At 45.7% G+C, this 24,154-nt stretch overlaps 1 protein-coding gene across 1 annotated transcript; it reads right to left on the bottom strand.

The window, feature by feature from the left end:
• Positions 1-257: 257 nt before the first annotated feature.
• Positions 258-15,300, bottom strand: SAP30L (SAP30 like). Its single transcript, XM_040498429.1, has 4 exons — positions 14,650-15,300; positions 9,911-10,033; positions 7,559-7,657; positions 258-5,538 (listed from the first exon to the last, which is right to left on the bottom strand). The coding sequence occupies exons 1-4, from the start codon at positions 14,845-14,847 to the stop codon at positions 5,410-5,412; spliced, it is 549 nt and encodes a 182-aa protein (XP_040354363.1). The 5' UTR covers positions 14,848-15,300; the 3' UTR covers positions 258-5,409.
• Positions 15,301-24,154: the final 8,854 nt, after the last annotated feature.

Below are 24,154 nucleotides of genomic sequence, written 5' to 3'. Positions count from 1 at the left end.
GCATTCAGGCTCCACACTCTGGCCTTCGGACCCCTCAGTCTCTTTCCACATGAGTGGGAGAGCAGGAATAAACTTCTGTGACCTAAACTTACTCGACGTGCACTGGGATGGGAAGGGGGAATGTAGGAGCTAGTAGTTAGAGTCTGGAGGAAAAACCGCTGGCAGCAATTGCTGTAACTACACAGCCAGGGGCCAAACACGGAAGTGAAAGCATCTGAATTCCATGTGGACGGTCAAGGAGAACAACAGAATGTGTCTCTTGTTATTCATTCAGATCGTTTATTAAGAGTGAAAGTCGGGCCGTCCCATCTGTGTGATATTGCAACATGAAAAGTCACGTACATACTAAGGAGACCCCACAGAATGGAGAGCCTTTCAACAGTACAGAGCCATAGATTACAAAATTAAAATACAAGTGATCCCCCAAATTTGGCAGGAAACAAGTACAGTATGAGGAGGCCTGGAATGGAAGGGCACTTGCTTTTTGATAAGGCAGTTACAAAATGGAGAACAAACCCACACCCTGAAAACATTCTGATGGGCATAATGGAGAGGAGACACATAAAACAAGGGTCCTGTATGACCCTCCGCCATTGGCGAAGATGCATTCATGGAGTGAGAGCAACCGGAGGGTTTGTGGTTTAAGATGCAAGCCAGGTGAAATAACTGATTGCAGACATTTCTATCTTAAGAAGAGGCCCCACCTTGCCCCAGACTAGACTCCATCTCAAAACATCAGATCAACTTGACCCAACCTTGAACTTGGGAACAGTCTGCAATAAAATGAAGGGACTAAAAAGGCACCCCCAAACACCGTGCTTTCCAGGCCATGACCTTGAGTTTACTTTTGTCCTTCAGTTCAACTGCCTAGCCCAGTAACAGGGGCCGGGAGGCTGGGAATCACAGGGCGTCAGAGCTGTGTCTGTCCGAGTCAGGGCCATCTGAGTTACACAACCCCAGAGGACCACATGAAAGGCAGAAGCCTGACCAACAGATCACAGAGCAAGCCCATTTTGTGAGAACTTAGATTCTAGGGCAACACTATGTCTCCCGCAAGGGCTTCTGAATCACAGTCTTAAGTCATAAGCTAGAACTGTTCTCCCCTCACATTCATTGTGCAAACTCAGCTGACTGCTTTCCTAATCATTTCACACGACCTTGAGCAGCTCAGCATGGTGGTTCACAGCCCCGAAGAGATGGCCTTGGGAACCTCTCTGCTCAGTGGCCAGGTCTCAAGAATCTGAAGGCAGTTACATTAGACAGGATTTGAGTCCTGTGCAAGTCAGAGAGTGAGCAGAGCTCTGGACAGGTCAGGAGGATGAGATGTTAGTCCAGACAGTGCCATGTGACTTGGGCAAGTTGATCTGAATTTTAGTCTCCTGTCTTTAAAATGAATGAGGGCGCACCAGCAACCTTAAAGGACTTTCCAGCTTGAAAGTATGGCACTTCTAGGACACAGAGACATGTGGTGTACCCCTCCCCTCAAGGTATCCTAAGCTTCGTTTGCTCAATAAAAACGTGTGAAGAACTTGCAGAAATTTTAAGGTACAAGCTCTCAGTAGCCGTGGAACCTTTACACTCCACAGGGAGCAGTGTTTTACAATCTTCTAGCTAAAACTCTTCCTGAGTGATGTGAGCATCCATTTTTGTGTGGCAAGCATGGAACCAGGGTCTCACCCCTTCTTAGGTTATTTATCAGGCTGATAGCATCCCTTCCTCTCTTGACCCCTCCGTTAGCTTCAGCGGCAACGAGTATAAACAGGCTGATGGGGTTTCCGCAACATCCTTCAACAAGGAACTAAATGGACCAATGCTGAGGGGGAAGGACAGTCAGCACACCAAAGTGTCCATCTGCCAGCTGCTCCTTTCCAAAAGATGGCTGCTAGGCCATGGGACAGTGCCAGCGATTGGGTCCTTGGCCAAGATGAACAACTTGTTCCACATGGCCCCTACTGGGGACAGACTAAGATGACATAGAAAAGCCAGAGGTTTACAAAGATAGAGCAGGCTTCCCCAGGAGGTAGTGAGTTCCCTGTCCTCAGAGATGTTTAAACCCAGACTGCTCAAATCCTTGGTGGGACAGTTGTAGGCAGAATGTCAGCACCTGCGGGGAGACTGGACTGATGACTTAAAGACCCTTTCCCTACTTTTGGATCTCACCATTATAAGGACTGAGAGCCTTTAGGGGACTTCCATGAAGCAACTTTGCTGGGATCCACGGTCTGGACAGCCTACTTCAACAGATAAGGGCTCCCGAGTAAGTCCCCTCTCCTACTTTCTCCCTCATCTACCAGCTGGTTGTCCTGTAGGATATTAACCAAGAAGTTCCCACAAAATAAGCAGCGGAAATGCCAAGGTTAGATGTGACATTCCAGCTGCAAACAATTATTAATATCTGTTCCCTGGAAGGCTAGCAGTGAATATTTGGCTATGTCAGGAACATCTACCAACTTGGCGGCTCTAACACGTAAGTGAAATTCCTTGTCATTTTACAATGCCAATCTTGAAGCCTTTGGTTTCAATCTTTCATGGGATTCAGCTACGATCTTTTTCACATGCTGTTGCCAACCTAAGAGTGTGTTTGCTGAAATAAGAAGTTTGTCCATTTGTTTTTTTAAAACCCTAAATCAGAGCGACATGAGTGGCAGGATGCGGACATTTCCACGTGACAACCTTCAGCACATATGAAAGAACCACACCAGGCTGGACCGAGGCAGGCACCATACTCTTTAAGAAGACAACGTCCGCTCTGGATTTCACATTCCAGTTTTGCCCAGGAGCACCAAGAGGAGAGAAGGCAATGTTGCAACATTACAGGTGGAGAGAAGCGCAAGAGTCCTTGGCAGGTGCGTAAAAATGTAGGCAGCCAAGATGAACACTGCTTTCCCCAAACCCCACTCCTTCGGAGGGCCCCGCCATTTCCCATAGGCAGAAGCCTCCTGCGCACAGATCAAGCCATGGGAAACTGCAGAAGAGGCTAAGGCAAGCGGCTTAGTGGTTTGATGAAAGAACAGATTTCTGCACACATAAGAAACGTCAGTTCAGATAGCTTTGTCTTTTCTCTCATCTGACACGTTTTCAAAGGGTGAAAAGATACCCACGACCTCCATTTTCCAAAAGCACCTCTTCCGAGGAGAGGCGGCACAGCGTCTGGCTGAAGGTGCGAGTCTCCCCGGGGTTCTGGCTGGAACCAGAGCGCGCTTACCGATACACGTGAACAGATGGATCCTAACACCACAGCTTCTTGTACAGAAATGTACTGCTGTCTCTCCCCACTGGGAAACGGACCTGCTGTTCAAGAAACAGTGACAGGATCTACACATCTGCAATTTTCACTTACACATCAGAAAGGTACACTTTCTCGACAAGAGATGGACCTTTCCAGACAGAGGGTTACCAGTGCCTTAACCTCTAGGCCTGTCTGGCCCCCCAAACTGCAGCCTGATGAGAAAACACTCCCCTTGACAAGGGGGGGTGCTTGGTGTTTGATGCCTCCAAAGCCTTTCTAAGTCAGCCTCTTAGGAAAAAACCCATACAAGCCACATAACCTTTGAGCCTTCCTGATGTCCACACACCAACATCTTTCAGCTACACGCAGTACGACAATCTCTACATATTGAATCTGAATGACTAAAAACACTCAGAGTACCTTGACGTGCCATCCATAGCCGGGTGTATTAAAATAAGATCCCCTCATAGTCTAGAGTATGCTCTATGTACATTCATTTATACATATTTAAAAAGGCTGTAATCTGCTAGACGTGCATTCTGAACACTGGTGAAAATTTGCTGCAATGGAACACACTGCATTTTAGTGACAGGGTGGCCTGTCCCCGGTCCACAGAGAGCATGGCCCTCTGCCTCACAGAGCGGAGACCTTCAGAAAGTGCACCACCCTGCTTAGTGGGGTTTTGTTCTGACTTCTCTGTGCGGATGCCCAGAGTAAGCCATCTGTGGGACATTAAAACTTTCTGCCGGGTCAGGCCATCCACGGCTTCTTTTACAATTTAAGGCTTAAGAAAGAACTCACAATCGAAACTGAGTAAGAAAATGATACTTTTGACCACAGTACATGTCAAGACGGTCAGAAATTAGAATCCAAGTCCTTCTCTTCTCTTTTTCTCCCAGCCCCTATTCACATCCTTTGTCCCCTAATACACGGATTAGAAACTTTTTCAAAAGCATATTTTTGGGTATAAAGCTTTGCTTTCAAAGGAGACTTTGGCTCTGATATAAGAAGATAGAGGAATCTGAGGTTTTGAACATTAAAAAAACTCAGGTAATTATTCATACTTAAAAAAAAAATCATTTTAGCAATCTTTTTCCCTAAAAGGGAGGCAAACTGCTCAGAAAAATGAACAATGGCACTGACCTTTGCGAATAGCTCAAACTCATGATTTGCTGGTGACCCTGAGCCCAGGGAGTCAAGGCCAGTCAGACTTTTTGTCCCAGAACTGGACTTATGAGCAGGAATTACATGATCCTTGGCAGCTTTCTTGGTGGTTGTGAACTAAGGATTCGTACTTCTGAAAACACAGGCCCCAGATCACTAAATATCTCCATCTGTCAAAGCATTTATGGCCTAGAATGACTGAAGTCATAATTCGTAACTTCACCCCAAAAAGTAAAGCACAGATGGTGTGCAGAGGGCTGCGTCTCCTGTGAGGGTCTCTGCATCAGTGTTGCTGGAAACTCCATGAACAAAGCTTGGCACATGCGCTTGCCCTCAAATCCTCTTGTGATGAGAAACCGCCTGCTGGTGCATCAGGACTTCCTCCGTACTCTAGAAGTTAAGTGGTGAGCAACAGAAATGGCAGGGGTCTCATTACCTAGAGGTGTGAAGCAGATGTTACGAGGCCGGCACGGTCAGTGACAGTGCAACTAACCAACAGATACTGCTCGAGTGCCTACTGTGTGCAAGGCAAGGCATGGGACCCGTGAGGAGGACCGCTGTCAAACTGATGTGCTGCTAAACGACAAAGCTCGCAACAAAGCGGGGGCACGTCTGTCTGTTCCTGGGTCTACCGCTCCTCAAGCTGGCTGGGCCTCACTGCTATCCCAGTGCCACCTCTCACACAAGGCAGAGTGGTATTACAAGATGAGTACCGAAATATTTTTTATCCCACACTTCCAGTAGAATTGGCTTAGTGCTTTGTTAAATGCTACAATACATAGTCTCTCAATCTCATTATGGTCTTGTTTTTTCAGTCCAGCAGTTGCCTTAAAAGAAAGTCTTTGTATAACATGCTGACTCATGAGAATATGATTCTCCTGACCGAAAAGATTTACAGTATTCATCATTCAAACTTCTTTATTTACAATAAAATTTAACAGTCTTTATGGGCCTAAACGTGGCAGATATCACCTGTGCATTAAGCATCATACTTTGTTCCTTGATGCGCTTCTTCCTCACTCAAGCTGCTTGCCGCCCTCCGATTTCTGGTCCAGTCTACTCTTGTTACTCTTCACCATGTAGATGAAGTAGGCGAGGGTCTCTTTTTCATTCACAGGTATGTTCCTGAAGTGTCGGCTGACAGTCTACATGGGGGAAAAAACCAGAGTCCATTAAAGCATGCATAAATCAGGGCCACAAAATCTGAACTGTGCCATAGAGGGAGTAGGACTTAGCTTCCAGAACTAGGGAGGGGATTACGATCACTACAGAACTTCCTGCAGTGCTATAGAGCTCAGAATGCCCTTCTTCTCCAGGGGTCTGCGGGATTTGGTTTCCAGGCCTCCAAAAGCAGCCCTTTAATCCCCACAACACCCCCAAAGTGCAGTTCTATTTCAGTGGCAGCCAACTGTCCATCATGGCAAAAAGTCAAGGTCATCCCCATGGAGGAACAGGTTGGGACTGCTCTGCTTGGCCAGCTGCTACCATCTCCAGCTCTCAGGCCCTGGGACTGGGCAGAAAAGTGTCTTTTTAAAATTGTGTCAAGGGGCGCCTGGGTGGCGCAGTCGGTTAAGCGTCCGACTTCAGCCAGGTCACGATCTCGCGGTCCGTGAGTTTGAGCCCCGCGTCGGGCTCTGGGCTGATGGCTCAGAGCCTGGAGCCTGTTTCTGATTCTGTGTCTCCCTCTCTCTCTGCCCCTCCCCCGTTCATGCTCTGTCTCTCTCTGTCCCAAAAATAAATAAACGTTGAAAAAAAAAAATAAAAAAATAAAATTGTGTCAAATGAGGGGCGCCTGGGTGGCTGGGTTGGTTGGTCTTGGCTCAGGTTGTGACCTCACGATTCTTGAGTTCAAGCCCTACATCCGGCTCCCTGCTGACAGTGTGGGGCCTGCTTGGGATTCTGTCTCTCCCTCTCTCTTTGCTCCTCCCCTGTTCATGCGAATGCACGCGCTCTCTCTCTCTCTCAAAATAAACAGACATTAAGAATAAAGTAAAATTGTGTCAAATGAATAGCCAGTTGTTCAGATGTAAGTGTTTGACCCAAGAATTCACCTAAATAGAACTGCCTCTTGAAAGACACATCACTTTTGAAGAATAATCTGTCATTCACTATGTACTCCTGACATTTGGCTTTATTTTATAAGTCCTGAGGATGCAGGTCTCCTCTTGCCCCACCTCATCCCATCCCTTTCCCCAGGGTGAATGCTGGAAATGGGTAACATTACCTTAAAGGGGTAAGTCTTGCGCACTATGTTTTATCTAGATGCTGAAGAAGTTTAAAGTAAAAATGATAGATCAGCAAGAAACCCCTAAAGAAAAGATCAAAAACCTATGGGGCTGTGAACTTTTAAGGAAATTTCTGATTGGATCGAGGGGGCTAGGACTGATGAAAAAAAAAAAAAGTCAGAGAACTAGCACTAAAGAGTGGTCATCTCTGGATGGTAGGATTATATTTTTCTTTTTTTCATTTTCCCAATTTTCTACAATGGGCAGAAAAGCACATTACGAAAAGCATGATGAGAAGTCCTCACACAAATGCCAATCGGACAGAAGTATCAAGCCAGGCTGTCAATATTTTAAAACAATGGCCAACAGACCATTCTCCGCCCCCTCCTCCAAATTGTATTCAGAGCTCAGGATAGGAGAAAAATTTCTTGGGTTCCATTCATTAGAATAAATGCTTCCATTACCAACATCAGAGTAAAAGAAATCAAGGAAAAAAAAAAAAAAACTGAAGAAAAAAATAGCTCCTAAAGAACATGAGCAAAGGTTTTGGGGTGATTAATCTGACACACCTGATGTGCAGAAAGGACCATATCTATAAAGAACCTTACAAAACAAGATTCAAACAAATGAACAAACAAAAGCACACTCAGGACTTAGGATCAGGAGTCTTGAGATTCCAGGCTCAATTCTGCCATGAACTTGCTGTGTGATTTTAAATAAGTCATTTCCTCTCTCTGTGCTATGGTTTCTGTGATAGAAACTGGGCCTTTCCAGGTAAAGCTGTGGGATTCTGGATTGTACAAAAGAGGGACTAGGAAGTTGTTTCCAGAGCTGTGGAGGGCATTATGATCAACAGACACACATAGCGGTAGGGGGAACCAAGGTCACTGACAGAAGCACACTTCTGGCTTTCTTTTTACAGTGCAATTTGTCCACTTACTTCTGCTAACTGGGCCTTATTGAAGCCTGGTCTGGTCTGCAATTTGTAGTGTCGTTTATAACGCCGTAGAGTGTTCACCTGCAGCTGGAACAGGTCAACCTGGAGAGAAGAGGAGAAACACATTATCCATCACCTGATTAGGCATGACTAACCAGGAGTGCACTATGTGCCCAGCACTACTCTAGGAGGGGCAGGGGTGAAGAGAACTACAGAAACATCTTAGAAATGATCCATTGAGGACTAATAACTTGCTGGGAGGACAAAAAACAAAACAAAACAAAACAAAACCAAACCAAAAAACAGTGGAAACACAGTTCTGGCTGGGAAGGGGTGGTCTCAGGGGGCTCACGGAGGCAATGAAACTGAAGCAAAGGAGAGCAGGGTTTAGAAAGATGGTAAGGACGGGGCTAGTGTAGGGAATGAGAGAGAATACCACGAGTACAGAGAGTCATGAGAGGAAGTCATGAGAGGAAGAGGAGTCATAGGCATTAGTGACAGGTTTAAAAGGTGGGACTGGAGGGCAGCAGGTCTCGAAAAGCAGGAGCTACCATAGGTAGTAGAGGGTGATGTTCCAGAAAGATGTGTCTAGTGGGGGCTTGTAGGGAAGACTGGTGGGGGGTGCGGGGGGTGATGCTGTAGCAGGGATCAGAAATGAGATACTCGAATTGAGCTTTGGAGGCTGGTGATACTAGAGGGGGACACTAAGCATGGACAGCAAAGGTAAACCCAGACAGGCATCCTGGAGGACGACAGGCCACAGCTTGGCAGCAGACTGGATGGGGGGCATGAAGAAGGACAGTGGGAAATACTGCTGTTCTCAAAGAGTTCTTCCCTAGGCTGAGCCTTCAGGTATCAGAACCCCCAACAACTCTTCAGGGAAAACTGAAAAGCTACTGTAGCTAATGTACAAATCAGCAGGTTAGGTTGGGGTCTCTGCAGGCGGCTGGATGACAGAGGGAAAGGACCCCCCCTTTTTTTTCTAACACAGGAAGAGAGGAAAGCTTCACAGTCATGAGATATTGAAGGCCCAGAAAGCTGGGCTGCTTTTACCTGCCTCTAAAAGAGATGTTCTTGCTTCGGGCAGGTGGAGAGCACTTAAAAACAAAATGAATGATCAATATGAGGGACCAAAGTCCTTCATTCTTTTCAAAACATTCCTCAAACCTTTTTTTTTTTTTTTTGTAAAAAGCATTGAAATTGAATACATCCATTTCTTTATAAAATAATAATACTAACGCTAAAGGCGACAGAAAAATACTATAAACCAATGCTAGAAAAAGGGACACCGAGAGGGGCAGGGGAAAGGACCATATTTCCAAAGGGTTTCTCCACATCTGCAGACAAAGGCCCGCCTACTCTTTCTATTCCTACGCAGTCATTTCCACTCTGAGTGCTAACAGGCAGTTGCCTTATGAAATATTCATGTGTCAAATATTCAACGTACATTACCAACGGTTCTTCTTCTGCTGAGTCTTAAGTGAAAACAACTTAGATAGAAAGAAAAGCCAATACTGCTTCCTGCAGGCTTGTGCAGGAGGCACTGGCACCTTGAAGGTTTGAGAAGTCTCAGTCTCATCGTCTAGTGCAATGGTTCTCCACAAGGGATGCTTTTGCCCACCCCCAGCCCACCCCGCCCCACCAGAGGACACCTGCTAATGTCTGAAGACATTTTTTGATTGTCACTACTGTGGCGACTGGCATCTAATGGGTAGAATCTGGGGATGCGGCTAAACATCCAATGATGTCAGGGACAGCCCTGACAGCAAAGGCTTATCTGGCCCCCAATGTCAGCAGTGCCAGGGGTGAGAAACCTTATAGCTGACTTTGGAATGGCTCCTTGGGAACAAGCCTGGACCAGGGATCAGAGCGACGGAAATCAGAGCTGGTATGCATTGACCGTGTCCACCTTCATTTTGCAGACCAGAAAACAGAGGGCAAGTGACTTCCCTCAATCCATATAGGCTCAGTCTCCACCTCTGAAGGCAAAAAAAAGTTTAAAAAAACTTGCCATTGTGGTTGTAGTTAAGAATTTATCAGGGGTTTCTTGAAGAAAGGCAGTATGGCCTACAGGAAAGGACACTGGACCAGAGCCCCCTAACTCTGTGTGTGACCTCGGGTCTCTGTGCCTGTCTGTGAAATGATGGGGCAGTGAGACTAGTTGATTTCTAAGTTTTCAGCTCTCAGATTTGATATTACCATGACTCTCTCCCTGATTCACTTTTCAAACAAACCACAGCAAAACAAAGGGGACTAAAATTATTTCTGAATACAACCAGTAGACCAGGCCAGAGATAACGATCACATTAGAATCCATTCTCCCAGCTTTCTCAAGCTGATCCTTTTGACCTTTACCTCAGGAATGTCAGTGTCATGCTCAGGAGAATCTCCGCCATCGTCACTTGTCTTCCTCTTCCTTTTATTTCGTACACTCTGGATGAAATTTTTGTGGAAGTCGCAGATATACAGGTGCCTTACCTGATGGGAAGCAAATTAAAGTGAGAGTTGCCAATTCCATGGAAACAGCAACAGGTATCTACCAAATTATGGGGTTCTCGCCACTGCAAGGCACTGGAGACAGAAGGAAGAATAAGACGTAGGCCCTAATTTCTAGAGGTTTTATGTTGGGTTGCAGAAGAAAAAACCCACAAAGAGACACGAACATTACTATCACACTGGGCGGCAGATCATAAACTAAGTCCTCACTGAAGGCTACAGATGATAAATGGTACGGATTCAGCCACGGAAGACATGCCTGTGGCTGGGACAGTCAGTGCAGAGGTCCCTGACTACAAGGGAGGATTTAGAGGTAGATAGGAAGCATTCCAGATGGGAAGAAGAGCCAAGACTTACAGTCTCAAACACGGCTGACAAGAAGGCGTGAGGGAGGCAGCCCAGGGTAGACAGTGTCAGTGAGGTGGAGATAACGGCCCACACGGGAGCACAATGAGAGTTCGGGGGTGGGGGCTACGAGAACAGCTTAGACTTTCCTTAAGACAGAGTCCCCCAAGGTTTTGGAAGCAGGGAGTGATGTGACATTTTCAGACCTGTAGGAGTTATGAATTTACAATGGGCTGGAAGGCACTGTCTCAGGAAGGAGGAGAGGAGGAAGGACGGGGCTGTGGCGACGGCAGACAGGACTTCCTATTTTCACACGGACAACAGCTACTACTGTAGGATGACGTCTCTCTGAAAAACTTGATTTCTGTGTATCAGAATTATACTTCTTGCATCAGCACACCTCTGGTCCACAAAGAGAAGTGGAAAGGTGCAGAGATTCTCATTCTCCCAGAAGCCACATGGAAGAAGGTGGATGCTACCGCTGATTTTCGAATGCAGGCTGGAGGCATAATAGTAAGTGAAGGCAGCAAAAGCAGCTAAGTAGTAACGTGTTTTTACTGAAGAATGTAAGTGCCAGGGTTGGCTGGAGGAGACACTCAAAAACCTAACAAACTAAATGCCTGTGTAAATGACTTGGGGTTGTTGACACTGAGGCAGATGTCACACAAATGTTCTTGAGGGACTTCTGAATTTGAGTTTATTCCTTCTTTTTTTTTTTTTCTTTCTTTTAAGTAGGCTCGGTGCCAGCATAGGGCTTGAACTCACAACCCTGAGATTGAGAGTTGCATGTTCTACCAAATGAGCCAGCCAGGAACATCTGTTCCTTAAATTCTTTTTTTTTTTAATTTTTGATTTTTTTAAATGTTTACTTTATTTTATTATTTTTTAAAATTTATTTGTTCTTATTTTATTTTTGAGGGAGGGGCGGAGGGACACAGAGAGAGAATCCTAAGCAGGCTCTGCACTGTCAGCACAGAACCCGATTTGGGGCTCGAACTCATGAACTGTGAGATCATGACCTGAGCCGAAATCAAAAGTCAGATGCTTAACTGACTGAGCAACCCAGGCACTCCTAATTCTTTCTTTCTTTCTTTTCTTTTCTTTTTTTTTTCATTTTTAAGCTTACTTACTTATTTTGAGAGAGCGAGAGTGAGCATGAGCAGGGGAGGGGCAGAGAAGAGAGGGAGAGAGAAAATCCCCAGCAGGCCCGACACAGGGCTGTAACTCATGAACCATGAGATCATGACCTGAGCCGAAATCAAAAGTTGGACGCTCAACAGACTGAGCCACCCAGTCGCCCTATTCCTTAAATTCTTAAAGATAAAAGTAAGCTGACAGGAAACCAACATCAATTAATTCAGGTCTTTTCACGTAGAAAATAATGAAAATCGCTTTGCAGTCAGATGAACGATCACTTTCATGTGGTTGGGTTGGGGAGTCATGAGTACTTTTCAGTTTAGACTGTGACCATATCTTGCAGACAGCAGGTGTTCAGTAAGTGCAGTCGCACCAACAGAGGCGTCCCTCGCATCTAAAAACAGCTTAGGCCAGCAAAAGCCACCAGTTACAAATGGTTACAAATTGGAGTAGCTTTGCCAGAGTCAACTCTGTCAAAGGACTTTCAGTTACAGCATGTCACTGTCCCAAAGAATCCCTCCCGGTTGATGTATGGACCACGGGACAAGGTTTTATCAGGGAAGAAAGCACACTCACACCCTACTGTCCATCCCTGATAGGAAGCTGACCCTCATGTTAGCTAGTTCCATGTGTAAACTCTGAGATTAAGCAGCTTCTCAAATTCACAGAGTGCCACACTTGGTAGAACAGGCCACAGAGGTGATTTCCCGAGCTGTGGCTGGGAGATTTCAGGTCAGGACACTAGAATAATGGAATCCTGGATGGAAGAGAACTTAGCAATCACCCGTGTAACCCCGCTGGCCCTGATCTCATTTTCTACAGAGAGAAACAGAAGCCACACAGATGGAGTTATGATCTGGCCAAGGTCACTCAGACCTTCTGATCCCTCACACAGGTCCCTTCCTACCCCAACATTTTCTTTATACTGTTCTCAACTTCACTTTTCTCCAGAATAAAGCAGAAATATGTCAATTGGAGGAATGTTTGAAAACACGTTATATGTTAATAACTCATAGAACACTGCCAATGTCTACATCAAATGAATTTAAACTGCCTGAGTTGGACTTTTGGTGCTATTATTTTAAAAGGTTCTCTGCTAGACCCTTTTACAAGATAAATAGTCATTATTTCTCCTTAACCATTTTGAAGTACATACTGGTTTTCAAAAATTTCAGAGCTCAGTGACCTTTGGGGGCTACGGGTTGAGGAAGGAGGGTGCTAGCAAAGGCTCTAGTGTTTTTCTTTTCCGTTTCCCTTTCTGCAACAGCTAAAAATTTCTTGTAACACAGCAGTTACTTAGAATTGAATTCCTGCCCAAGCCTGTGAGAATGAAATAGAATCCCCTTCAGAAATAATGATTGTACACCACCACCTTGAAACAAGTTGTGAGTGATTCCATCTTGAAACACTACTCCTCCAGAAGCATTACTTTGGGGGAACTCTGGTGCCAGGCTCAGGATGCCTCTTTTGTAGACAGTGTGTGTGAAAACACCAACGTAGCTCAACACAGGTTTTCCAGTGGGGTCACTGGGTAAATGGAGCCCCCCGGTGGCAGCATCACAATTGTTCAGATGTCATGGCATCCAAGGGTTTAAAAGAACAGGAAATTTCTTTTTTTTTAAGGACTGGAAAATATTATTATTATAAGCTGCTCAAGTAAAGTTGCCCAACCACCTACACAAAAGGTAGGCAGTGTTTCCAAGAGGATGAATTCACTGCTGTTTTAGGATTAGGCATTTCACTTCAGCGTGTGTCCTAATCTGGATCTCTAGCCAATTGTTTGCCCTCAGATGAATTTCTTTCATCCATCCATTCATCCATCCATCCATTCATAGAGATTTGTAATAAGAAAAGCCATTAACTCACTCCCAGCCATTTTTTAAAATAGCATCTTTACATTCAAGAGTTGCAAATATGTATTGTAATTGTTAACTTTAAAAAAACTTGGGGGTGGGAGGGAAGAGCCTGGAGAAAAGGGCAGGGAAGATATTTTATTTATTAAGACTTAATCAAGGCTTATGCATGGTGCTTGGAAGTAAATCAGATAATGGGTTTTTAAATTAACCAGCCTCTCAGTCACTGTGACACTTTGGCACTGTCCTTTCCTATCTCTGGGACTCAGTTTCAGCTGCAAAACCCAAAGTAAAAAAGTGGTTGCCCTTTCAGTTTAACAAGCAATCTATGATTTTCCCCAACAGTGGAATTTTGGTCCTAAAAAAGAACGGATGTTAACCACCTGAAAGCTTGTCTACCAGAATATTAAAACCCCCCTTAACTCATTTCCAATTCCTAATCACAAGGCAGCCACTTAAGGCTTGCAGCAACAGATGTCAAACTAAAAAGTTCTTAATTGGTTGACAATAGGCACATCTTTAGAATTGTTAACTAGAAGTGGTGAAATCACACAGGAAAAGTTTCCCTATAATTAGGCACAAAACACAGGGTGATTCTAATCAAATTTAAAGCCCCCTTCCCTAAGAAGTTACCCCTAAGAAAACTGATTTTCTTCCTCCTGGTCACTTGGACTGCAGGAACCGCCTCCCAAGACCTGGTCTTGGCCTTATTTCTGCCACATCCTTGAAAAATCCCATTTCCCCACAGCTGCATGCAAAGCAGCGAGCTCGATGACCCTCTGCAGAAGCCGAGGCCGCGGCAGGGGGGAAGTAACTGCCACCTTTCCATCTCTGAAGGAATAACATGGTTCTGAGAAGAGAAGTTAAAGAAGAGCCGGGCCCCTTCATCGCCCCCTCCCCAACACTTGCTCCTTCGTGGGCCAACAATATTAACCCATGTCTCCCTGCTCTAAATCAACACAACAAGCCCTAAACTGTTGTCAAATCTCCCCAGGAAGGAGAGGTCCTCGGAGCCCCCTTCCCCCCGCCCCCCGCCGCCCCCAATCTCCCGGATTTGGGCAGAATCCCAGTCGGAGCCTGTCTGCGCTGAAGCGGCCTTTGAAATCCCGAGTGCAACTCCCCACCCAGTTTGCAGATAAAGGGCGGCGAGGCCCAGGGCGGGGAGGGCCCCGGGGTCCGGCCCTCAGCCGGGGACAGCGGCCGGAGGACGGCGGCGCGCGGGGACCCAGCCGGGGACAGGGGCAGGGACAGGGGCGGACTCACGCTCTTGTCGATGTCCAGCTTGAGTTTCTTCTGCGAGATGCTCTTCTGGACCCTCTTGCTGAAGGAGGCGTTGCCCGCGGGCCGGACGCAGCGCTCGCCGTCCTCGATGAGGCAGCAGCTCTGGCCGTAGCCCGGGGCGGCGGCGGGGGCGGCGGGGGGCCCTTCGCGGCTGTCCTCCTCCGTGCTAAAGCCGTTCATCTCCCCGCCCCGGGCCGGCCCCTCTGCGGGAGGATCCCCAGTAGGCCACTCCGCGGCCGCGCGCCCCGCGGGGCAGGTCGCCGAGGCCCCCGCACCCGAGGGTCCCGGAGTCCGTCTCCAGACCAGGCGCTGCCCTGCCCCGCGCCCAGGAGGCCCGGCTCTGCTCCGCTGCGCTGCGGCTCCTTCGGCCCCTGGCCCCGCGCCTCCGGAAAGCCCCTTCCTCCCCGCTCGAGGCCCCGGGGTCGGCTCCCGCGGCTCGCAGGGCCCCGCCGGGGGTCACCCGGACGCGCCTTCTGCCGGGGGCCCAGAACCGTTACCCTTCGGCGGGGGCGTCCGGGAGGGCGTCCCAGGAAGCAGCCGCTCCCTGGGGACTCCGGGCCCGGCTTGCCAGGGGGTTTCGAGGGCCCCCGCCGGCTCCCGCCTTCTTTCGGCTGCGGGGCAAACTCGCCGCCGGGCAGCTCCGCCGGGGTGGCACGGCCTCCCCGCGCGGGACCCGGCCTCGAACCCGCGGCGCCCGGGCCCCGGGGCGCGTCCGGCTCGCTCCACCCCTGCAGCCGCTCGGCTGCGCCCCGAGTCCCGCGGCAGCCCCTGGGCCACCCGGCCGCCGCCCGCCCAACACACCGCACCACAACAGTTCGCTCCCCCGCCCTCCGCGGGACAGCGGAAGTCCCGCCTCCGCGCGGCCATTGGCCTCGTTCGCTCTGTGGGCGGGGCCCCTGCCGCCGCTGGCGCACCCCATTGGGCGCCTCCGCCGCCAGTCCCCGGCGCCTGGCTACTTCCTGGACTCTGCTGGGATGGGTTCAAAGTAGAGAAAGTGGAAGAGGGAAGAGTTACCCGGGTGCGGGAGGGGAACCGGGCCGCAGACTCTTCAGGCTCGGGGAGGGATAGTGAACAGGGGCCTGGCTGGACGGAGGGCCAGATTCCGGGAACGGAGGAGCACAATCGGGGGCGTACTGAAGTGTAGACGTGGGAGGGGGCGCCGAGGGACAAACATAGGGAGGGGCATTGAGGGGGTACCTGACGAGGATAGAGGTTCTGTCATGAGAACGTAAAAACCGCAGGACCAGGGCCAGAGGACCCGCAGACCGATGGGAGATAGGGTGGATGAAACAGCACAGAAAGCCAGGCATGGCGGGAAAGACTGAGGGACAAGCCGGTACAGATACGTGGAAAGACGTGCAGAGGAGATGATGGGGGTCTGATGGCGGGTATTGCAAGGTAGTCGGATGCTGGAGGGTGGCGGAGACCTCAAACTGTAGAGACTGGGACTGGCTTGGTCGGCGCCGAAAGAGGAGAGGGAGGAAGAAAACCCCTACGGGGCTTTTGTGACCCTACGGCTGGGAAGAATCGGAAGTCAGTATAACGTCTGGAGGGTGGACTGGGTGAACCGCGCGGGGAAGCGGGGACTGCGGAAGACCGGGAGAAAAGGTTGGAGTGGAGGATCTAGGGCCAATCTCGGCATGGGGAAGGGCTTGCTGTATCTTGAGCCTTCCCTGAAGCTCTGTAAGCTGTAGCTTCTATTGCTTTAAGCCTCCCGATCTATCCACGATAGCTAGCAAGCCCCTGAGCTTGGGGTTAGGTACCCAGGGCATCACACACCCAGAAGGGCCTTCGGAAAATCTAGTCTAGCACCCCTAGTCAGGCCACCACCTCTCTGCCGGGCAACTTGGGGACTAACAATGACCAAAGGCCCAAAGGGACTAGCCCAGGGTCATAGGGTCATGCGGTCACACAATCATTTAGGGATGGGTAGCATTGACCTGGGTGGGGGTGGGCGGTGTTCAGGGGGCGGGAGTGTTAGGTGAGCACTTGTACCTATTTTGGTAGTACTAGGTGGCTTGCCATTAAAGAGGTTTTTGGTTTGTGCCCTGATGAAAAAAGGAAAGCTACCAGTTTCCATGTTTAGGAGCAGATGCTCTGTGATCTTAAATTTTCTTCAGTGACCTTGAACGTATTTGTACCCTCTCGTCTAGTAATTTCACGTGCAGAACAGCCATTTCAGGAAATTGGCCTACCAGAGAAAAATTTAAACAAGGATGTTCATTGTAGGATTATTTATAAAAGGAAAATAGAAAAAGAACCTCAAGTTCCACAAGAGAAGTGGTTACGTAAACTACCGAACATCTTCAGAGTGAGATATTTTGCAGTTATTTATGATCTTTTCAACATTTAAGGTAGTTTGAACATCACTGTAAGTGTTTTCTATATAGAACAATTCATCATGGACTCTTCAACAAAGAATTGATGAGTTGGAGAAGTGCTGTATTCATGTTAACTTAAAAATGCAGGATTTAAAATTGCATATGGGATATGTGTGTACATATAAGTTAAAAAATAAAAAAGGAAAGCAACTATTTGTGCATATGAAATCTACCAAAGTACTAATGTTCTAATAGTAATTATTATCATGGATAGTGGAAATATGGTTGTTATTTTTCTCCTTTTGGTCCACCTTTGCATTTTCCCCAGGAAGCAATTATTGCTTTTATAGTAGGAAAATATAGGATGAAAATTAATAGGAAAAAAGGCACAGTTTAATAGAATGCCTCACTCAGAGTTCATACATTCAGAAGTAAATTATTGAATGTATTACATATACCCATTTCAGGGTCGGCCACAAGAGAAGAATAAAACATAATCTTTACCCTAAAAGAGAGTATCTTCTAGCGGGGGGAGCTCAGACACATACCCAGAAAACAGTTGGGTGTCTATACAAGGCAGTGTGTGATGTTGGCTCCAAAGTTGACTGGTACGGATGAGAGGTCTACATTTCCCACATATATGTTGCCCTTAGATATTTTTCAAAACAGCACTTACATCCAGTGCCAGGCTGCTACAGTACACACAGCTTCTTCACCACATTTTCCCCTGGCACTGCCCCTGGAGCAGGGGAGAATGGTGCCTTTTCCTTTTCCTAGATGGGTTCTGTCTCTCTGTCTCTCTGTCTGTCTGTCTGTCTGTCTCTCTATGGAATTTATTGTCAAATTGGTTTCCATACAACACCCAGTGCTCATCCCAACAGGTGCCCTCCTCAATGCCCATCACCCACTTTCCCCTCCCTCCCACTCCCCATCAACCCTCAATTTATTCTCAGTATTTAAGAGTCTCTTATGGTTTGCCTCCTTCCCTCTCTCTAACTTTTTCCCCCATCCCCCTCCCCCCTGGTCTTCTGTTAAGTTTCTCAGGATCCACATATGAGTGAAAACATATGGTATCTGTCTTTCTCTGCCTGACTTATTTCACTTAGCATAATACCCTACAGTTCCATCCACGTTGCTATAAAAGGCCATATTTCATTCTTTCTCATTGCCATGTAGTATTCCATTGTATATATAAACCACATCTTCTGTATCCATTTGTCAGTTGATGGACATTTAGGCTCTTTCCATAATTTGGCTATTGTTGAAAGTGATGCTATAAACATCGGGGTACAAGTGCCCCTATGCATCAGCACTCCTGTATCCCTTGGGTAAATTCCTAGCTGTGTGATTGCTGGGTCATAGGGTAGATCTATTAATTTTTTGAGGAACCTCCACACTGTTTTCCAGAGTGGCTGCACCAGTTTGCATTCCCACCAACAGTGCAAGAGGGTTCCCGTTTCTCCACATCCTCGCCAGCATCTGTAGTCTCCTGATTTGTTCATTTTAGCCACTCTGACCAGCATGAGGTGGTACCTCAGTGTGGTTTTGATTTGTATTTCCCTGATGAGTGACATTGAGCATCTTTTCATGTGCCTGTTGGCCATCCGGATGTCTTCTTTAGAAAAGTGTCTATTCATGTCTTCTGCCTATTTTTTTAAATTTTTTAATGTTTATTTATATTTGAGACAGAGAGAGACAGAGCATGAACGGGGGAGGGTCAGAGAGAGAGAGGGAGACTCAGAATCGGAAGCAGGCTCCAGGCTCCGAGCTGTCAGCACAGAGCCCGACACGGGGCTCGAACTCACGGACCGTGAGATCATGACCTGAGCCGAAGTCAGAAGCCCAACCAACTGAGACACCCAGGCACCCCTCTTCTGCCTATTTCTTCACGGGATTATTTGTTTTTCAGGTGTGGAGTTTGGTGAGTTCTTTACAGATTTTGGATACTAGCCCTTTATCCGACATGCCATTTGCAAATATCTTTTCCAACTCTATCGGTTGTCTTTTAGTTTTGTTGATTGTTTTTCATTTGAAGTGCAGAAGCTTTTTATCTTGATGAGGGAGGTCCCAATAGTTCATTTTTGCTTTTAATTCCCTTGCCTTTGGAGATGTTCCTAGACGGGTTCTCTATCTCAGCCCTTGGGGTAGGGGATGCTCCTTATCTGCTACTCCTGAATTCTTTAGAGTTCTCTTTACTGTTTTACTACTGTGCCCTGTTATAATTCATAAATCTTTATATTAGCTTTCCTCTGTTCAAATTACTGTGTGATTTCTCTCTCTTAATTGGACCCAGACTGATACCCTCAGTTTCTGTGTAATTTTGTGTGTGTGTGTGTGGGGGGGAAGGGTGGTGCACATGCTTTTAACTACCATTTATAGACAATCCTATAGTCTTTCTTCAAGGAATATTTTATAATCTCTCCTCCCTATTATTATGTAGTTTGGTTTCAAATAACAATTTTTTTTTGGAAAAAATTCTGAGTTTTCTGCTGGGGAAGTAAATCTGTAACTACAGAAAGGAAATATAGTGAAATATTCAAATAATGAAGAAATGAATACAGATAGAAGCTTCTGTGATCCTTGTTTTGCTTTGTGTAGGATTTGAGATTCTTGAAATGGCCAAGAGAATCTGCTTTGCTACATTTATAACTTTAGGTAATTAATTTACAACAGTTCCTTAAGTGCTTGAAAGATCTTGCTTTTTAGATTTGTAAGTCTGCCCTGTTGGGCATTTAAAGTGTTTGAGAAAGTCAGACATATTAAATTTGTAATTGTAGTCTGAAATGTCTAAGGAAATTTGATTAATTAAATCTGTAAGCCTGTTAAATGTTTAAGGAGGATTGAATCTGCTAAACTTAAGAATTAATTCAACAGTAATCAAAGAACAAGTGAAAGTGATTGTTCTTATCTTTATATGAAAAATCACCAGATTTATAAAGGAATAACAAGATTTGTAAATTGAACATAAAGCCTTTAATAAAAGCTAGGTTTTAAAATGGCAACTTGACTCAGTAACTGTAATATTCTTTTCCATCCCCAAGTCTACCTTCAGATAATTAAAATTACAGGCTGATAACCCCCAACTCCATAGTTCTAGCTGAGGCCTCTCCTCAGAGCTCCAGAAAACAGCCTCTGGAGCTTAGATGCTCCAGGGGCATCGCAGACCAAATGTTCAAGTTAAAAGCTTCGGACAACCGAATCCGTTAACTGCAACCTGTACCACCCTTGATTCTCTCTTCTTTCACCCCACTCCAAGCCCACGCATCATTGAGGCACTTTCTTCTCCTTCCAATAGATATTTAGAATCTGTCCCTTTTGCTTCGTTTCCTATGGCCAGTGGTTCAGCCCAGGCCACCATCACCTTGTGTCTAACGTGCTTTACTGGCCTATGAGCTGGTCCCTAAACCACTCTTTCCTGATGGAGCATCTATACAAACCAAACCTTGCCCCACTTCTCTTAAGCCCCTCACCAGCTTCCCACTGCATTCTGACAGTGCCTCCTGCCATCTCTTTGCCCCCTTCCCACGCCTCAGCTCTGTTATTCTTCCTTAAGTTCCTCAGATAAGCCAGACTCCTCCCTACCTCAAGGTCTTTGCATTTGCAGTTGCCTTTACCTGGAATGCTGTTCCGCTCGCTCCTCCCACAGCTGACTCCATCCTCCAAGTCTTAATTTAAATGTCACCTCTGCAGAGAGTCTTCCCTGATTAAAAGGAATTTTTCTTCCCAGCCCCTGCCCATCGCTATGCTCCATTCCGTGTCTTTTCTTATTAGCATTCATCACAATATTCAATGATTCTATTTTATTATTATTTTTGTGGTGGGGCTGTTTCTCCCATTGCAATATAAGCTCCACAAAGGCCAGGACTACGTCTGCCTTGTTTGTTGTTGTTGTAGCTCCAGTGCGTACAACACTAATTCTCCAATTCTGGTAGCTAACAAGAGTAGGGACCCCGTAAACATTTTTTCAATAAATTAAGTATATCCAACTCTACCAAGACATTTATTAAGTAATAAAAAAGATACAGGGCACTACGTGGAGTATGAATTCCGTTTGTTTTTCTTAAAATTTTTATACCCAAATACACATATTTGGAAACACAAGAAACTAGTAATTGTGGTTGCTTCCGTGGTGGGGACTGCAGGCCAAGGGAAGAAAGGAAGATCTGAAAATTAAAAAAAAAATTTTTTTTTAACTTGAGAGAGAGTGAGCAAGCATGAGTGGGGGAGAGGGGCAGAGGGAGAGAGAGTGAATCTTAAGCAGGCTCCATGCTCAGCACAGAGCCCAATGTGGGGCTCGATCCCATGACCCTGGGACCATTACCTGAGCTGACACCAAGAGTCATATGCTCAACCAACTGAGCCGCCCAGGCACCCCAGAATTTGAATTTTATAACCTCTGTTCCTATTGGATGTTTTACGACGTGCCTATATTTCTAATAATAGTAAGAAAAACACCATCCTTTGGTATTGTAATTTAACAGGAAGTATGGAATACCAAAAAAAGTTGGAAGAATCTCAGAATAAAGGACAGTCATTTAAATGGAATAAATTAAGCTTTATGAAAAGTCCACAGCATGAGCCTATTTTCCTCATTTTGCTGAGGACGCATGAAAGTGTCCCCTGGCTCTGGTCTGCAACCTGGCACTTGACAGGTGCTGGCTATTGGCCAACGGTAGCTCTTGGCACTGTGGCTAAGGGCAAAGGCTCTAGTTTGAATTCCAGCTCTGCCACTTTACTAGCCTTAGGACCATTGACAACTTATGTGAAGTTTATAAGCCTCAGTTTTCTTCATCTGTAAGATGGGATGATAATAGTACTTATAGGGCTATTGTGAGGATCAAATGTGATATTGTAAAGCACTTAGCTTAGTGTCTCGTACATAGTAAGTGTTCATTAAGTGGTAGTTATTATGTCATACATTTTATGCTGACACCCCTTGTACTCAGGTTCAGATTTCTGCATGTTAGAGAGTGAGACCTCACATTGCAGGATGGGAAGGTGGTGCTGCTGATCTGTTAATCGTTCGGTTTCCACACAGGCAGTTTCCATATCCATCTGTGCAGCAATGATTGGGAAAGTGCTTCATTATTTTGTTGTATCTTAACCTCATCTTAAAAAATTATGTGGATGGAAAAATGAAAGTACCAAGAGTAGTGATAAGAAGTGTGTGTATGTCAAGAAAGTGAAAAGACAACCTACAGAATGGGAGAAAGTGTTTGCAAATCATACACATGATAAGGGACTTGTATTTAGAATATATAATGCACTCTTATCATTCAACAATAAAAAGACAAGCCAATTAAAAAGGGGTAAAGGCTTTTTTATTAAAAAAATTTTTTGGCGTGTGTTTTTTAAGCACCAGAGTCCACTGAGGCATTTTATTTGCACACATGTATTATATCCCTAGAAAAAAGAACCCTGGGATTTTCTCTCCAGCGTGTTTTGCTTCTTCATGAGGCCAGCTGAGGTTGACAGTGAAATGAAACCAAACTGGTGGGACAGGAGCAGACTATTCTGCTATTTTTCTAGCTGTACATCCAATCTGGGGCTGATCACACGTGTTTAACCTGCCCATGAAGTTCACAACAATTTTCCCAGCTCTGTGATCATCCATGATTTCAAATTCACCAATGTAACCATGCTTCAGCATCATAGTTAGAAACTGGAAGATGACTTTGGAGCATGGACTAAGAGCCTGGTGTTTGCCTCTCTTTTTGGCATTGTTCATGCTCTTGAGAGCATCTGCCAGGACATTCATGCATGCCATAATGGCGGCACGAAAAGATGGTGGAAAGAGTGAAAGGTTTTGAATAGATATTTCTCCAAAGAAGATATACAGATGGCCAAAAGCACATGAAAAGATGCTCAACATCACTAATCATTAAGGAAATATAAATCAAAACTACAATGAGATATTACTTCATATCTACTAGGATAGCTATAGTACATAAGACAGGTAATAGCAAGTATTGGTGAGGATGTGGAGAAGTTGAACCCCACATACTGCTGGTAGGAATGCAAAATTGGTGCACCCATCTTGGAAAAAGTTTAACAGTTCCTCAAAAAGTTAAATGTAGACTTACCATATGACCCAGCCATTCTACTCTTAGGTATCTACCCAGAGAGATGAAATGTCTTCCAACTGATGAATGGATAAACAAAATGTAGTATTTCCAGACACATTATTATTCTGCAATAAAAAGGAATGAAGGACTGACACAATATGGATGAACCTTGAAAACATTATGCTAAGTGAAAGCCAGACACAATGGCCACATATTCCATGATTCCATTTATATGAAATGTTCAGAAAGGGCAAATCCATGCAGATGAGTGGTTACCAGCGGCTAAGGGACTGGGGAGCTTGGGTGGGGAGTGACTGCTAATGGGTCCAGAGTTTCTTTTCGGGGGACAAAAATGTTCTGAAATTAGGAAGTGGTGATAGTTGCACAACCTTGTAAATATACTAAGAACATTGAGTTATACACTTTAGGTGAATTAGATTTCAATAAAGGAAGTATGTGTATCATTAACTGTAATTGACATAAAGGTAGGAGTCATTGGATTTATTGAAAGGAATGAATCTTCAGTCTCCACTTGATGTTCTTAATCACTTTTTTTTTTTTTTAAAGTAAGCTCTAGGCCCATTGTGGGACTTGAACTCATGACCCTGAGATCAATAGTTGCATGTTCCTCCAGCTAAACCAGCCAGGAACTTCCTTATGCATGTTTTTTGATTAGTAAAGAAAAATAATCAAATTGAAGATATAGTAGGAAAGGCAGGAAATATATCATCAAAGATTGCGTCCAAAAATGCAGGTGTAATTGAAACTGATAAACCCTTTTTTATTCCTTAGGAACAAATGTGCCCTGTTGACGGAATACATTTTTTGTTTGACTTTTTATTTTCGACATTGGTCACATTTTCAGAAACCAATTCTGTATGGGAGTGGGGTTGTATGTGTAGTCTGTCATGGGGAAACAAACCTTTGTGCTTCTCCTTTCTTTAATGCTAGATGACCAAGCAAACTTCTCCTAAGAAAAAATTCAGCTGATACTAGGAGGTTGCACATAATTATTTGGGTTACTGGATATTTGGGTCATTGGGTCTAATGCCCATAAAAAAATGAACAACTTCAGATTCATATATCAGTCTTTCATGAGTT

The sequence above is a fragment of the Herpailurus yagouaroundi genome, unplaced genomic scaffold, assembly GCF_014898765.1.
Source record: "Herpailurus yagouaroundi ecotype Mexico unplaced genomic scaffold, PumYag 29, whole genome shotgun sequence".
Taxonomy (NCBI): domain Eukaryota; kingdom Metazoa; phylum Chordata; class Mammalia; order Carnivora; family Felidae; genus Herpailurus; species Herpailurus yagouaroundi.
The sequence above is the reverse complement of the archived record's forward strand: the minus strand, read 5'-3'. Positions and strand labels throughout refer to the sequence as shown.